General features: G+C 46.5%; 1 protein-coding gene across 5 annotated transcripts in view; it reads left to right on the forward strand.

Annotated features, from left to right (window-relative positions):
• Positions 1-14765, forward strand: part of FER (FER tyrosine kinase) — a 453310-nt gene extending 438545 nt beyond the window's left edge. For 4 of the 5 annotated variants that reach the window (XM_043913752.1, XM_043913753.1, XM_043913756.1 and 1 more), the window contains 2 exons: positions 197-319; positions 1662-10712. In XM_043913752.1, the coding sequence (XP_043769687.1) occupies positions 197-319; positions 1662-1807 (269 nt within the window). In that variant the 3' untranslated portion in view covers positions 1808-10712. Of the gene's footprint in view, positions 1-196; positions 442-1661; positions 10713-14748 lie in introns of those variants that run through there. The other variant, XM_043913751.1, reaches the window with a different exon arrangement.
• Positions 14766-15549: the final 784 nt, after the last annotated feature.

Here is a 15549-nt window from a genome sequence, read left to right on the forward strand (position 1 = left end):
GGTTAAACTAACAACCTGAAGACTGTTCATTTATTTGGTGTATTACTCCTCCTGGAAAGCAAAACTAGACAAGAGAATAAGATCAGTAATTGCTGAGTTCCTGGTAAGTTTAAACATGTGACTGACACAGACACATACAACCCGAAACTGTCACCTGCTTACCCAGTGAGCTGGCTGTGATCTGTCCGCCCTCCAGGGAGATACAGCTCTGAGAGTGACGTGTGGAGCTTCGGCATCCTGCTCTGGGAGACCTTCAGCCTGGGGGTCTGCCCCTACCCCGGAATGACAAACCAGCAGGCCCGGGAACAGGTGGAAAGAGGTGAGCTCAGGACGCGGGGTAGAGCATCCACGGCCGCCGCCCGGGGCAGGCTGAGGCTGCGTCTGGAAGGCGGTGCTGTTTGGGCACGTGACAGACAGAAGTGAGTGTGTGTGTGTGTGTGTGTGGTCGCTCAGACGTGTCCAGCTCTGCGACCCCATGGACTGTAGCCCACCAGGCTCCTCTGTCCATGGGATTTCAAAGACCAGAATACTGGTTGGGTTGCCGTTTTCTTCTCCAGGGGATCTTCCCTACTCAGGGATCAAAGCCAGGTCTCCTGCTTGGCAGGTGGATTCTTTATCACGAGCTATCAGCAAAGCCCAATAGAAGAGGTGTTGGTACATCTACTTTTGAACCTGAAGGATGGTGTGGATCTTACACAACAAAAACCAACCACAAAGACTGTGAAACATCCAGCACCTTGGAAATAGAAGGCTCTAGGCTCTTCTTCCACTGCCTCTGCCTAGCATAACATCTGCAAGGCTGTGCCATTCAGTCTCTTCCAAGGAAACAGTTAAGAGGCTGAGGAACAGTACCTGTTTTTTATTCTATGCCAAGTAAACACTGTTAATGTCCCTACTAATTGAAAGGTAGTTAGACTTCAGGAAGAAGTGACAGTGTTGTAACAGTTCTCAAGAAACCCCGTAGTATTCTCAGATCAAAGGCAGGCCTAGGCATGTGATGATGACACCCTCGCGTGGACCTGTGTGTCCACAGCTTTCAACAAAAAGTACTTTCAACAAAACGCCAGTGCCCTAGCATCAGGCCCCTCCAGGGGCATGGCTGTTGGGTTGGGGGCAGGAGGGTGGCTTGCCAGCGTCCTCCCCAGCCCTGAGCACATGCGGACACACCCCACCCAGCACCCTGCTGAGACACTGCCCAGCGACTGCATTAATGGGTCTGCTCAGCTGCAGAGGAATATGACTTGTATCCATGCTTATTTCACTTTTGAGGCAATGTTCCTAAATCCTCATCCTCTCTTCACCTTCAAAAACCTGAGTGAAAGAGATGTTTTAAAAAAAAAGACTGCCTATAGCATCTAAAAGCTAATACTTAGAGCAGCTAAAACATGCGCTTGTATGTGATGTTTCTCACATCAGGCTTTGTTCATTTGTCACAAACACAAAATCAGTTCATGGAACTAGAAGGTAATGATATTGTTTTATAATATTAAAACCTGCATTACTTACAGAAAAAAAAAAAATCAGCCTGCCCTAAAATGGCATTTCTGTTTCTGATAACCGACAACATGTGGTACTGAAAACTGCACCCTGCGCGATGCCCTGTGTGAACAGTGGTGTCTGGTCACCCCCGTCCTAAATTCTCTGTCCTCTTGTGTCTTCAGGATACCGGATGTCAGCCCCTCAGCACTGTCCGGAGGACATTTTTAAAATCATGATGAAGTGTTGGGATTATAAACCTGAAAACCGCCCCAAGTTCAGTGAACTTCAGAAAGAGCTCGCTGTCATCAAGAAGAAGATCACCTCCTGACGGAGCAGCGTGGCCGCGGCCTGTCCCCTTGCAGAGGAATACTGTTCTCCTTGTTAACCATGAGTGTATACAGCGTTGTGTGCAGCCGTCTTCTAAGGTTACTTTTTTATTAACTGTTTTTTAAATATGTGCTGTTTTAAAAAAAAAAAAAAGTCAAAGGCAAAGACACTGAAGCAGCCGTCCTTGCACGGGTGTTCCTGGCTCAGCCCCGCGGTCCTGGCACGTCAGCCCCAGCCTCGTGGGAGTCGACAGGCACGGGCTCAAGCGTGCAGGGAGCCCACCCGTCTTGCCCACACCGGGACCACTGGCGCTCCGCTGGCCGCTTTCCTCCAGGCCTGGCTCCCCGCTGCCGCCCCGGCCGCAAACCCTGCTCCGTCCGTCTGTCCGTGGTCTGCGAGGCACATCCCGACTGAAGCCGGCTTCCTGCACCGCCAGGGCAGGGGTGTGTTTGTAAACATCACTTCACACTGAGAACTGTTCAGACTTCCCGGGGGTTTCTCTCCTTTCTCGACAGAAATAAGCATAAGAGCCCTCCCGTTTCCACCCTCCAAGTGAGGCTGTGGTTTCCCTCCTCTTTGTCAGAGATGGTGGCCAGAGCCTCCTTACAGAGCTGGCAGCTGAGGCCAGGGCTTTTAGGGACGGTTTTAGACAGCTGCGACCTGTGATGGTGAGACCCAGGTTGGAACAGTGATCTGGAGAAGGGGCAGCTAGCGCAGTCATCCCAGAGGAGGGAAGGGAGACAGAGACTCTGCCTTCTCACCAGAGTTATGCCTTTACACACACACACACACTTACTTCATGATCTGAATTCATGAACAAGGTTCTGAGAAACGTTTTCAGTTCTTAGATACAGCTTTCTTGGCAACCAAAAATTGTTTAGGGACACTCCAATGCACAACAGACGTCACGACATGCTTTGAAGCACCTTCATTTGAGAGGAGACATCTCAGAATTCAATTCCTTTCATCCGTGCCAGTGTCCAGGGCTGTCCAAACTGAATGGTCCTAGTTCATAAACATAGTCGTGTGGGCACCTGTGGGCACGTGGGCACGCTCACATACCGCCCCCCCCCACACACACACAGATAATCCCCAGAAGCCAGGCAGAGTGACTGGAGTGAACGGCTCAGAGGTCAGATGAGCATTATTAAGGGGGAGCTGCAGAGGTGGCCCTGCATCGCCCCCTCTCCGTCTGTTTGCTCTCACACCGCTCCCCGGGAGCTCTCACCGCCGTGTGGAGATGGTCACGGGGAGAAAACGCTGCCGAGTTTAAACTAGGGTTCTCTTGGGCTGAGTCTTGGCCGCATCCGGGGAACTTACCCCAGGTTCTGTATATAGTTGCCTCAGGAAACACGTGTGTGTAAGAGACGCTCACGCTCAGGGGTAGATGTGGCCTGGGAGCTCTTCGCGTGTGCTCCGGCCTGTGTCCACACGCACAGCAGTGATCATTCGGTCTGTGCTCAGTGCAGGCGCTTACGGGATGGAGATGCCTCCGCCCCGTCCACCCACTTGCTGCCTGGGAATACCACTGCACACAGAATAATGCTGAAGAAAGGGGCTGTGTGCGCAAGGTCCATACACGTTTCATGAGTACCACATCCAGATGAAAATGAAAGCATAATAAACTTGCCCTCAAAAATAGTGCAATATACAAAGCAACTTCTCTTAAAATCAGCTTTGTTCCCCTTCTGTCAAGTATTATGAGTAAATGAAACCTTCTTTTGATGGCATAAACTGTGGTAAATCACAGCCCAGACTCAAGATTAAGACCTCTGGTCTACAGTCACTTGCCAGCTTTCAAAAGCAAGAATAAAATAGGGACATTTCTGCCCTTTGCCAGTGCTTCCAAGTGCACTTCTGTAATATTCTTTATTTAAAAAAAAACAAAAACAGCCTCCCATCACTTAGCAGCCCCAAAGCTTAGCTCTCAGCAAAGAGAGAATGAAGGTTTGGGCTTTAATTTTGTGAACAAGACCTGAAGCTTAATCTTTGCATTCTGGTGGAAAGAACGAACACGGCTTTGATATTTCACTCATCCAGGCTGTTAGAATTTACAATTCACATCATAACTCTATGCTTAAATTAAAGAAGCTTTTCATAACATCGTGACATCTGCAGCATTTAAATTCTATCTTATTCTGTGTCCCAAAGCAGGCTGTGGTATAGTTCAGGATTAATAACTTCTTTCAGGGTCATATCAGTTGTATAGAATATTCAGTTTAATATAGGCACATGCATTAAGAAAAACTTATGCAGACCATTTTTTTTTACCATTAATTTTGTTGTGCTTAAAGCATAATTTATTCATCCCTTCTGTCACTGATAATTATTGGAATTATGTACTTTAGGAGGCTAATCCATACCCAGAAAGCCCACATGCAAATACTCCTCTGAATTTGCAAGTTGATGTAGGGAAAGAAGGCTTCAGAAACATACAAAATAGACTTGTTTAGTAAGAAAATGGTGGTAACCAAAACTGCCACTAGTCTAAATGTAATTCAGCCAGGTCACAAATCTTTGTGTTGTGAATGGGTTTTTCAAATTCTGCATCTCTTCTCCTGTCCCATTCCTGTCGTCATTCCTTAAATTTATGACTACAGAGTAGGGGGCAGGTGAGCCCAGGCAGCCGGACCCTCGCCTGCATTTTTCTGTCTCGAGTCACCAAGGAACCTGTATGAGAAATAGACAGGTAGGTCATCATTTTTCAAGGAAAGAAATCTTTTACTGTCGAGTAGGCATTTACTATCAACACAAGAAACCTAAAATTATTTTGTGTTCCATGTAACCTAAGGTTACTTCCCAAAGCCAACATTCTCTTTCTCTTCTAGGAAATAATAATAAAGGGTGAATAGGTTTAGTTTAGATGCTCAAAGCCAGAGGTTTCATTCCAGTCCATCCTGTCACTGGGTCCCCAGTGAAAGGTCTCATGTAAGCACTTCTCTTTTATCTCCCAAATTTAATAGTCAATATAGTTCTTCATCCATAATTTACCATTTTATCACAAATACTATATTATTGAAACCTCTCACTAGCATTATCAGTGTAGAATACGAGTCTAATTGTTTGAGTTTTCAGTGCATATTTCACAACTTTTTTCACATATTTGAGGGTCATTTTTAAGAGGAAAAAAAAAAAAACGTTCAGTCATTGAAATAGTCTTCATTTCCTTTAAACCAGAATACAATTTTCTTGTGTATGTTAAACTCATATGTTTCAATTGTGCCATATAGTCTTACATAAAGTTTGGCTAATACCACTAATATAGCTATAGCTTCACAACACTGGTGTGACATGTGTCATGAAGAAAGGGTTTTAATTATATGCCACACACTGAGGGCCTTACAGTGGGGTAAACATAAAAATGGCAACACAGAAATACACGTCTAGGTCGTCATTCAGTTACCTCGGTCACGCCACTTCCTGGTTTATTCTGGTGAGTCTTCGGGCGCCCCAAAAATGCACCTGAAAACCTCCCTGCACGTGCCCCATGGGCACTGCTCTGCGGCTGCGTGTCCTCGGAAGTGAGAGTAGTTGATATTTTCTAAAAAGAAGTTGTTTGCCTTAACCTTCTTTTTACACATGCATATTCCCCCATCACAAAATTGGTATTTTAGATGTTTCTTATCAACAGAATTGACTGTCCGTAAACACTGTTCTGAGTCACATAAAGACTAATTTTTGTATTTAGGAGGTCACAGCCCTCACTCAAACAGAATAAATGCGAAATACAAAAGACAACAAAGGGGCAGATAATTGCAAAAGACACGGTTTCTTTATGTATTAATATGTTAATTAAGTGAAAAAGATTTTATATGAAAATGAGTTTATATTACATTTCCATTATACTATTAAGTTAGCATGAAAGTTTACCATTAAAATAAAGTGTTACCTCTTTTATTACTAACTCTGATTTGCTTATAAATACCAGAAAATTTTTTATTAAATATTTTAGTTTTATTTATTTTCTCTCTTTTGAGTTTCATATCAAGTCTGAATACTGTATTATTTGGGAGGACCCAAAACCGCATCTTAATTTCTGCCAAAGAAAATATACTAATTTAGAAGTCAGGATTTCACGTACCACAAATACCTACTTGAAGAAGATACTGGTACAGCCGCAGAGTCCCATAAAATTCTCCTTTAGAAGACGATATTATAAGACAGAAGGTATGTAAACTATATGTCTCAGTCATAATTCGATTTAAGGAAATATTTATTACCCCTTTAAAACCATCCTACTGCCTCATGCTGATTCAAAGGTTACATTCTAAATTGTTAAGAGTAGACATTAAAACTCCCTTAACTGCCTAGTAAGGACTGAGATTCTTAGGTGGGAGGAAAACCCTACTGTACTGAATTCCTAATCACTTTAAACTGTGGAGAAGTGATGAGCGTAGGCTTCAGCGCCTCTGCTAATAAGGGGCCGAGGCGAGCGTGTGCAAACGAGGAAGAGGAAAGATTCCTCTGTGGCAGGAAGATGCAGTCCCTGCGGAGACTGTCAGGTAGTTAAAGCGGAACCGAGACTCTGACGGTGTCGCTGGGGGGGCCTGAGGAGCAGGGCCAGCAGGTCAGAGCCTTCCCTACGGAAAGTTTAGAAGAAGCAGAGAGGTCACCCGCCAGTGTGGGGGCCTTTGTGCGGGCGAGCCAACCCCTCTTCTGTCCACGGGGAGCGGTCTCCCGTCCCTCGCTCCGAGCCGATGCCGTGCTGGCTGACACACGCTCACGGTCTGGCCGGCTCGCGGGTTTGGCCATGTGTGTTCAGACTCAGACTACTCAAAGTCTCTATGTGTGAGTTGGTGATCCTGTTTCCTAAACTCAATCGCTGACTATTCACAGCTTACTAGAAATCTGGTTGCAGCAGGGCTGGTCTCCTAGAAGGGAGAGCGCGCTGAGGTCAACGCTGCTTCAACAGATGTTAGCGCTGCCTTTGGCGAATGTTAACTCATGGACCCCGAGAGGCACCCCAGGGAGACCTTCCTGGGAGGAGCCCTGCTCTGGGAAAGAAAATGACTGTTGAATAGCAGCGCTCCTTGTCTTTACACTGGTGGCATGGGAGGGAAAGCAATCGGGGCACCTTCCTAAAGCCCATCTCTGCACCATTCAGCCAACAAGGTCAGACACGGAAGGCAGAGCAGAGACACGCAGGAAGGAAGACCGAAGGGCAGAAAGAGCAAGCGCAGAGAACCAGCGTGGTGACTCGCGGGCTCACCTGCCGGCAAATACGGGCAGCATCGGTGAGGGAGGGCGGGCCCTCAGAAGGGAGTTTTGAGGTGCTTCCTGCTGTGTTGTTAAACTTCGGCACGTCTCGAGTCCCTGCGACACGTCTTAAAGGACGCCGAGTCAGCTGTCGACTGGATTTTCTCTGCGTCCCCTGTACTCAAGAGGAAGCCCCTGTTGCATGGTTCTTGTGGCAGAGGCAAGCACGAGAGGTTCAGCCCAGCTCTTAAGCGGTGAGGAGCTGAGGGCAGCGCACGTGTGTCTGGGGGGTCAGCGCTGGAGGAAGCCTGCAGGAAGAGCGCCTGCTTTGTGTTTTATGCAAGAAGAGGTCCCTCGTGGGGGTCTCCTGCTTGCAATTAGACAGATTCCGCTTCCCTCCTTGCCAGCAGGCTTGTGGGAGCTTCCAAAGAAGAACATTTAGGAGTCACTAAAAAGATTCACATCTTGAATTCAGACATTACCTTCCCAAACGTTACCGCTTAAGTCAGAAGATGTGAGTGTTCTTCCGAGAAATGAAAGGTTCTCAGTAATGGTAATGACCCCGTAGCAGAAATTTGCAATGTCTTCCCTCTGCCTTATTCATTCAGGAGCTTCTTCTGCCACATCAGGTTCAAGGAACCCTGCTGGGTGCTGGTTCGTCTGTTTTCTCTTTTTTTTCTTTCTGGTCGGTGCTGATTTTTTCCTCTTATCCTCAGTTTATCTCTTTAACGAAACAGAAAGGCCTTTTCTCATCAGCTTTTATCAGTGTCTTCATCGGCCTAGACCGAAGAGCTTCTCTGGTGCTCAGGGTGCCTCCCAGGAGCTCCCGGGCATCCACCCACCAGGCCGACTGCACACGCTCTGCGAGACGCCCCGGGGCAGATGCAGCTCGGAGCACACAGAGGCCCCGTCACGGTCTCTGGGGGACGCAGGACGACTGGGTGGCGTGTGCGTGACCACTGCCAGGGGGTTTCTGGGGAGATTGTCCCAGGACGGAAGGACCACCGTGGGCAGACGTGCCTGGGGAAGCAGCCTGCTGACTCTCCCGAGGAAGCTCATTAGGTGACCTAACACCTCCAGAGAAATGTCAAAACACTAATGGCTATTTTCAGCTTCTGGAGATTTTCAGTCTTCCCACTCCACTCTTCTCTGCCAATAAGTTTTATTGTTTCCTTCACTCTCCTCTTGTCAGTAAATGTCTGAAAGTATTTCACTTGTACAATGTCAAAGAGTTTTTCATAGCTTCAGGAAAGAGGGTAGCAAGTATGAAGACTCCGCTTTAACATAAGGCACCCACCTGAGAGATTCAGAGCCCAGAGCACCATTATGTTGAAACCAAGCTCTATCTTCCAGGTTCTCCCAGAGCAGTATGCTTCCTCCAAAGCCAAACATCACTGCCCTGTCTGTTGACAACATCTTAGAATAAGCACCTTCCAGAATCTATCCAAAGCAGATTCTAAAATGACACGCTAAGAAACCAGATTTCAACAATTAAAGCGATAACAGAAACACTATTTTCATCCCTCTGTACTCAGTTAAAACACCCACGAGAAAACTGGAACCATCCAGGCAGTTCGTCTTATCAGTAACTAATATCTTACTTTGAGAGAATAGGACAGATGTCACTGGGAAATAGCAATGTTCTGAGCAACACAGGATGAGTATAAGATGGCCATTAAAAAAATAAATCCTAATTCATACATTAAAACAGCAAAAATCTGAGGATGAGAAATGAAGTTGTTTCCAAACTTACTAATTTTCTTCATGTCAAATTGGACAACCTTGGTGGGGGTCATATTTTGGGTTACTTGAAAGATATTTATGAAGCAAAAAACTAAATCCCCTCCCTCCAACCCCTGATAGGAACTTGAATTTCTAAGTGCCCTGGATTCAGAAACTTAAGGGCTAAGAAGGAATCTGGAATGCTATTACTGAGATCCCAGGCAAGAGGATCATCCTGACAGTTTTATAAGCTTGTTAATCCATGTTTTTGTTTTTTTAAATATGGAAGACAGTGGGGTGGGGTGTGGGGGGCAAAACACTATTATTACCTAGAAATTGTCCTTTTGCAAATAGTTTGACTTGGTAGAAATAAACTTGCTTGCCTGCTCTTAAGAAATGCCCGACTATTGTAAGCAAATGCAGAGGGCATGGTGCCCAGAGACATGCTTAGTACAACTGTGAAAGTTCCCATAACCCAAAGTGTAGCAGGTCTTATATTTAGATGACAGGATGCTGTGGAGGCCCATTCCCTGCCAGTCTAATTGCTTTGTGGAAGACCAATTCCAACAGAAATGAACTTACTTGCCATGATTTCTCCTCTGATCTTAGGCCTTTCGCACTTGAAATGCACAGCAAATATACATGTTTTAATGGAATTCACTATTTTTGACTTTCGTGTCAAAGAGATTGGTTCCAGAAGGCTCACCTGATTCCCCATAATAAGTATGTTTTATAATCCCCTGTGATTCTAAATCCAATCCCAGCTATAGGTTCTGAGCATCAAATCAAAATCAAAGATAAGGGGGAACTGGTAGGCAGGGGTTTTGGTTATTTCAGATTCATGACCACAAAGTGGCCAAAAGCATGAAACTCCCTCTTGCTTGATGACCATTTCACCACATGAAGTGTCCGTTGCCCCAGCCATCCTGCGAACCAGACTTTCACCGTGGACCACTGGCCACTTTGCTTCGGCACTGAGATTTCTTACTGAAACAGCTTTACTGGTCAGAGGCCTGTGGATTTTATGTCTCCTTATGCTGAACATACTAAAGCAGACGGCCTGCTGCAGTAGCAGGAATCCGGCAGGGATTGGTGGTGGTGTGAGTTCTGCTGACTTACTTCATGGTATGGTTTCTTGCTGTTTTCCCTTGGTTCGGTCTGGTGGGTGCCCTGAAAGATCGGACCTCTCTGAAGTCATAGCCACACAACCACATAGGGTTAGGAAAAGCCATATAAATGCAAGAGAATCAGGTCAAGTTGTCACAGTCCCGGGAACAGCCCTGACTTCGCGGAGCGCAAGCACGCGGGAAGCGAAGACGGAATGTACAGCCGGCTCCCGGCCCTGACGTGGGCGGCACGCAGCGAGTGGCGGCTGAAACGCGCTGTCAGGGCTGCTTCCGCCCCTCCTCCTTAGGAGGTGAGGGCGTGGTGCGGCGGGCACGGGCAGCCCTCAGCCCCACCGGGAGCCTCCTTTCGAGCAGGGCACTCTGGCTTACAGTTTCCTTTCAGTGCCAATGCTGCCAGGTTAAAGCACCTGTAATCTTCTGTTGTTATTTTAAGATAATATATTTGTGAAGCGGATTAAAGCAGCACTGGAAATAGCGTGCCTCTCATAAAAAGCTCAAGTGTAACGCACGCAAGCAAAGCCTTTGATGAGTTTGTCTGGCTTTGTAAAACAAGTCTGAAAATGAGTGAGATGGATATCTAGGTGGGTAGCTGTCTTGTCTTTTACCGTTTTTATTTCGGATCTGTATTTAGCACTTATTTGTTAGTTTTACATTCAGAAGAAATACACTTTGGCTAACATTGTAGGATGTTTTTAAATTATTTTCTACTTTTTAAAACATAATGTCATCGTTTTTGTAAGCGCAGATCATTTTTGAATAGCCCCTTTTTCCTTTCCAATAGACCAATTACCACTCATAGATCGGTGGGACTTTTTTTTTTAAACTGTATTCTTATAATAAATGTAAAATATTTGTAGCAAACTGTGCCTTGTCTTGTTTAATCTTTCCATCGTGTTTATGTTTCTCTTCCTACTCCATATAAATATTCTCTAAGCAGAAGAACAGGGAGGAGAGATTTCCATGGTAACTGGCCTCCTAGGGATGAATAGCGCCTAAGAAATTATCAGCTTTCAGTTTCTCTGTAATGAAGCTTATGCCTTCCGATGACAATGGGCGTGTGTTGCTTCCAGTCCGATCACTGCTTCCTCTGTTTAGAAATCGAAACTGACTTGTAGTTCAAGTCCCATTTCTCTGTGCAGAGTGGCTGTTTGCCAGGGTTTCTGTGGCTGTTGCTCCATAGCAGGATTTGTTTAGACATAACAAGAGGATTCAGGGGAGAAAGGTGGCGGAGAGGGATGTTGGGAAGAGTATCTGCAAGCCGCTGCTGTGTGGCCGTTACCGGCGTGCACCCGTGACGGCTCGCGTTCGGGGCTGAGTGGGTCACGGAGCCAAGATGCTGGGCTTCTGTTTACCCTTCAGTCGGCAAATCAATAACCTTTCTAAATGCAGGCTGTGGTGTTTACACGGGTTCCCCTGCGTTACACCAGGGCCTGCCCCCTCCTCGGTCTTGCACTAGGAAGGGTGAGCACAGCCCTCTCAGAAACCACGTTTCCCGTCGTGGTGGTGGGGCAGCCGCCCCAGCTTCTCAGGCCGATGGAGGCCACACGCCCGCGCTGAGCCTCCTGGCCTGCAGCCTCCGCGTGCTTGTGGCCCCTGCTGAAGCCTTTCCCTGCAGCTCCTGACCTGTCTGCGGTGGCGGTCTCATCTCCGGGGGGTTGACTTCTGGTGCAACATCCGCCAACCCTGTGCCCTCACTGACTTCAGTTGAGTAGGACCGGCTGATCCATCACCAGGGGATGTCGGCTGTAGGACGGGGGTCCCGCTCCCAGTTCAGATGGACAGCGTCTCTGAATTCCCTGCACTTCTTAACGCCCTACCCTTCACCGTACCTCCCCCTCTGGATAACGGTTTCTTCGGATGGTGGTAATGTGTGAGAAAACATGGAGGAAAGAATTCGTTTCTGTTAATTAAAAGCATCGGTGGTGGTTCCTTCCCTGAGAAGCTGAGTAGTTTTTTTAATTCCCCAAATCGTCTACAATCAGACTGACCAACACACTCAGGCCCAACTCGCGAATACATGTCAGCCAGGCTGCTGCTGCTCCTGCAAAGGCATCTGGAGTCCAAGCAGACGGCAGGCGGGGGCTGGGAAGCCTTGTTCCCATCCCTGGTTGGATTTTCACTAGTCTGCGAACTTAAACAAACCGCCTCACTATGTAGACCACAGTCGTCTCACTTATAAAACATGTTGGACTAAATTATCACCTAGTATTGAACTTTTTTATTTTTTAAATTAGGCTTCTGTGAAGGCATCCGGATTCCCTCTTCAGTGTCTGGTGTGGCCCCACTGTGGAAGCCGCAGGGCTGATCCGTAATCTTTCTTTATTAACCCAACTGGAGCCTTTCTCCCAGACTGAGTCTTGAAGGACCGGAGGCGCTGCTGCAGGGCACTGCTCCTGGGAAAACCTTGCTTCTAGCAAACTCTCTGAGGAGCTTCTAGGAAACTCCCCAGAGCGCCCTGGTTTCCTCCCATTCCCAAGCTCATTCTCTACCCTCCTGTTGACCTTGGGGCCTCCGGATGGCCTTCTAGCTCATTCCCTCTCGCTAAGCTCCCCAGAGGGCACCTCTGCGGCCTGCAGCCCCGGATCCTGGCTGATAGAATGAATCTCTCCGGTGAGGCCCTTCCGGCTTTGAGAGCCTGTGATCTCCCAGGTCTTCGCAGGGTCGCTGTGGAGTCCCAGGCCGAGTCTGCTCTCTCGCTTTTATAGAGAGGCTGTCAGAATTCAGGAGTGATGAGAGGAAGGGGGATTCCCTGAAGGTTCAGCCATCTAATGCGCTGATTATCCAAACTGAGCCTCTTAACGTCTCCCCAGCCCCGGACGTAGGTAATTCGAAATTATAAATGTTTCTTTTGCAGTCTCCCTGCGGTGACAGAGGCACCATAGGATAGTTAAGTGATAAGGTCAATGGACTAGAACGCTGTGAGAGGCTAACTGATCTATCACAGCAATGTAAATGCCCGGGATTAATAGAAAAATAAGTGTCACCGGGAGCTGAGATACTGACGGCTTCAGAGGCTATTCTCCCGTGGCCTTGTCCCACCGTCCACTCGGGCTGGGTCTTGTTCAGTATGCAGAAGGTCTTTCCCCCTCCTGAAAACACATCCAGCCGCCACACACTTCCTTGTAGACCTGGGTAGAAGTCAATGAGTAATTGAAGCCTGCTGGGTCTTTAATCCCAAGTTAACTTTCCAGGCAGCCCCCGAAAGCCTTCCCCCTGCCTGCAGGCCCCTCTCTTCCCGGCCAAACGTCAGGGAAAGTATGACGGGGAAACAGCGCAGCAGCACTCGGAGGAACACCCCGAGGGTGAGCGTGCGTCGGCAGGGCCCGAGGCGGGGAAGGCGGAGGGTTTGCCCACGCGCCCCTCCCTGGAGCGCCTGGTGCAGCCCCCGCCTCCCAGAATCCGGGCTCGCTCCCTCCCAGAGCCGCGCGCGAGGAGTCTTCCAGGGAATGCCGGTCAGAGACGGGAGCATCTCACCTGCTGTGTCTGAATTGCTGCCTTTAATCTCGATCAAATCAGGGGACAGGCGGCCGTCTGCCCAGCCAGGTTCACTCCTAAATTTCTTTTTGTATCAAGTCCCAGTCTGTCTCCTGCATTGCCCTCATGGTTATGGAAGCTTAGAAATGCAAGACCAGCAAATTCACAAAAGCATCCACCCTCCCTTTGCTTCACTCACGTCTCTCCCAGACTCCCTGCTCTCCCCCTCCTGCCCATCCTGTCGCTTGGTTTGAAATCAGTCCTGCATCAGATACCCTCACAGTTTACCCCAAAGCAGACGTTCCATGTCCTCTACTAGGTTACACATAAAGTAAGAGAGGAAAATTATAAATCTTAAAAGTCCAATTATAACGAGCAGAGAAAGGAAGGAAGGCAAATATCTAAATTCATTAATAGAAGAAACCGACAAGGACTTAATCTCCAAAATACACAAACAGCTCATGCAGCTGTCTTGTCAAACAAGCAACAACCCCAATCAAAAACTGGGCAGAGAATCTAACACAACACTGCAAATCAACTATACTCCAATAATTTTTTTAAATGGGCAGAAAATCTAGATAGACATTTATCCAAAAAAGACAGATGGCCAAAAAGCACATGAAAAGATGCTCAACATCACGCAGAGAAATGGAAATCAAAACTACAGTGAGGTATAGTCTGATGTCAGTACAGTCAACAAAACAGTACGATACTAACACAGAAATAGAAATATCGATCAATGAAACAGGATAGAAAACCAGAAATAAATCCATGCACTTACGGCCAATTAATCTATGACAAAGGAGGCCAGAGTACACAGTCTTGGAAAGATAGTCTCTTCAACAAATGGTGCTGGGAAAACTGACAGCTACATGTAAAAAAAAAAAATGAAGTTAGATCATTTGTTAATACTGTACACAAAAATAAGCTCAAAATGGATTAAAGACCTAAATGTGAGACCGGACAGTGTAAACCTTTCCCCTAGAGGAAAGCCTAGGCAGAGCACTCTGACTTAAATCTCAGCAATATCTTTTTCAATCTATGCATAGGTTCCTTAAACTACACACACACACATAAATACACACACACTGTATATACATAGTATATAGATTCCTTAAAAATCTACACATACACACAGACACACATAAATACACATACACTATATATATATAGTATATAGGCTCCTTAAAAAACTATACACACACATAAATACACACACACTACATATATATAGTATATAGGTTCCTTAAAAAACTAAAGATAGAGCTACCATATGACCCTACAATCCTACTCCTGGGCATATCTGGAGAAAAATATGATCCAAACAGGTACAAGCATCCCAGGGTTCATTGCAGTACTGTTTACAATAGCCAAGAAATGGAAGCAACCTAAACATCCATCTATAGAGGAATGCATAGAGAAGGTGTGGTGTGTGTGTGTATATATATATGTATGTATATATATATATAATGGAATATTATGTATATATGTGTATATATATATATATGTATATATATATATATATATATATATAATGGAATACTCGGCCATTAAAAAGAATGAAATAACTCCATTTGCAGCAATGTGGATGGACCTGGAGCTTGTCATACTCAGAGAAGGAGAGATATCTTATGACATCCCTCATATGTGGAGTCTACAAAAATATGATACAGATGAACTTACTTACAAAAACAGAGACTCACAGGCTTAGAAAACGAACTTACAGCTGACGGAGGGAAGGGACAGTGGGGGAGTTTGGGATGGACATGTGCACACTGCTATATTTAAGAGGACCACAGCACGGGCCTCCCGGATAACACAGGGAGCGCTGCTGTTAGGCGGCGGCCTGGCCGGCAGGGGAACGTGGAGGAGAGCAGATGTGCGTGCACGTGTGGCTGAGTCCCTTCACTCTTCACCTGAAACTCGCACGACACTGTTAACCGACTGTACCCCAGCACAAGATAAAAAGTTCACAAAAACAAGAGACTTCCTCTCCTCATCAAACTCTTACGAATGTACTATTAAGGCTGACACTGGGGTGAGCCAAGACTACAATCCCACTCTCCCTTGTTGGCTACGAACCCTTGCTAATAATTCATGGGCATATAATCAAGGAGATAGAATCAAAAGGTTATTTGGAGGAATTTCCAAGAAGTTTTTAAAATGAGGGGCAGATAGCTGAGGAAAGCCACTTTTTACGCTTTTTCTCAGTTTCCCTTCCAGC

The sequence above is a fragment of the Cervus elaphus genome, chromosome 9 (genome assembly GCF_910594005.1).
Source record: "Cervus elaphus chromosome 9, mCerEla1.1, whole genome shotgun sequence".
In the NCBI taxonomy this organism is placed as follows: Eukaryota; Metazoa; Chordata; class Mammalia; order Artiodactyla; family Cervidae; genus Cervus; species Cervus elaphus.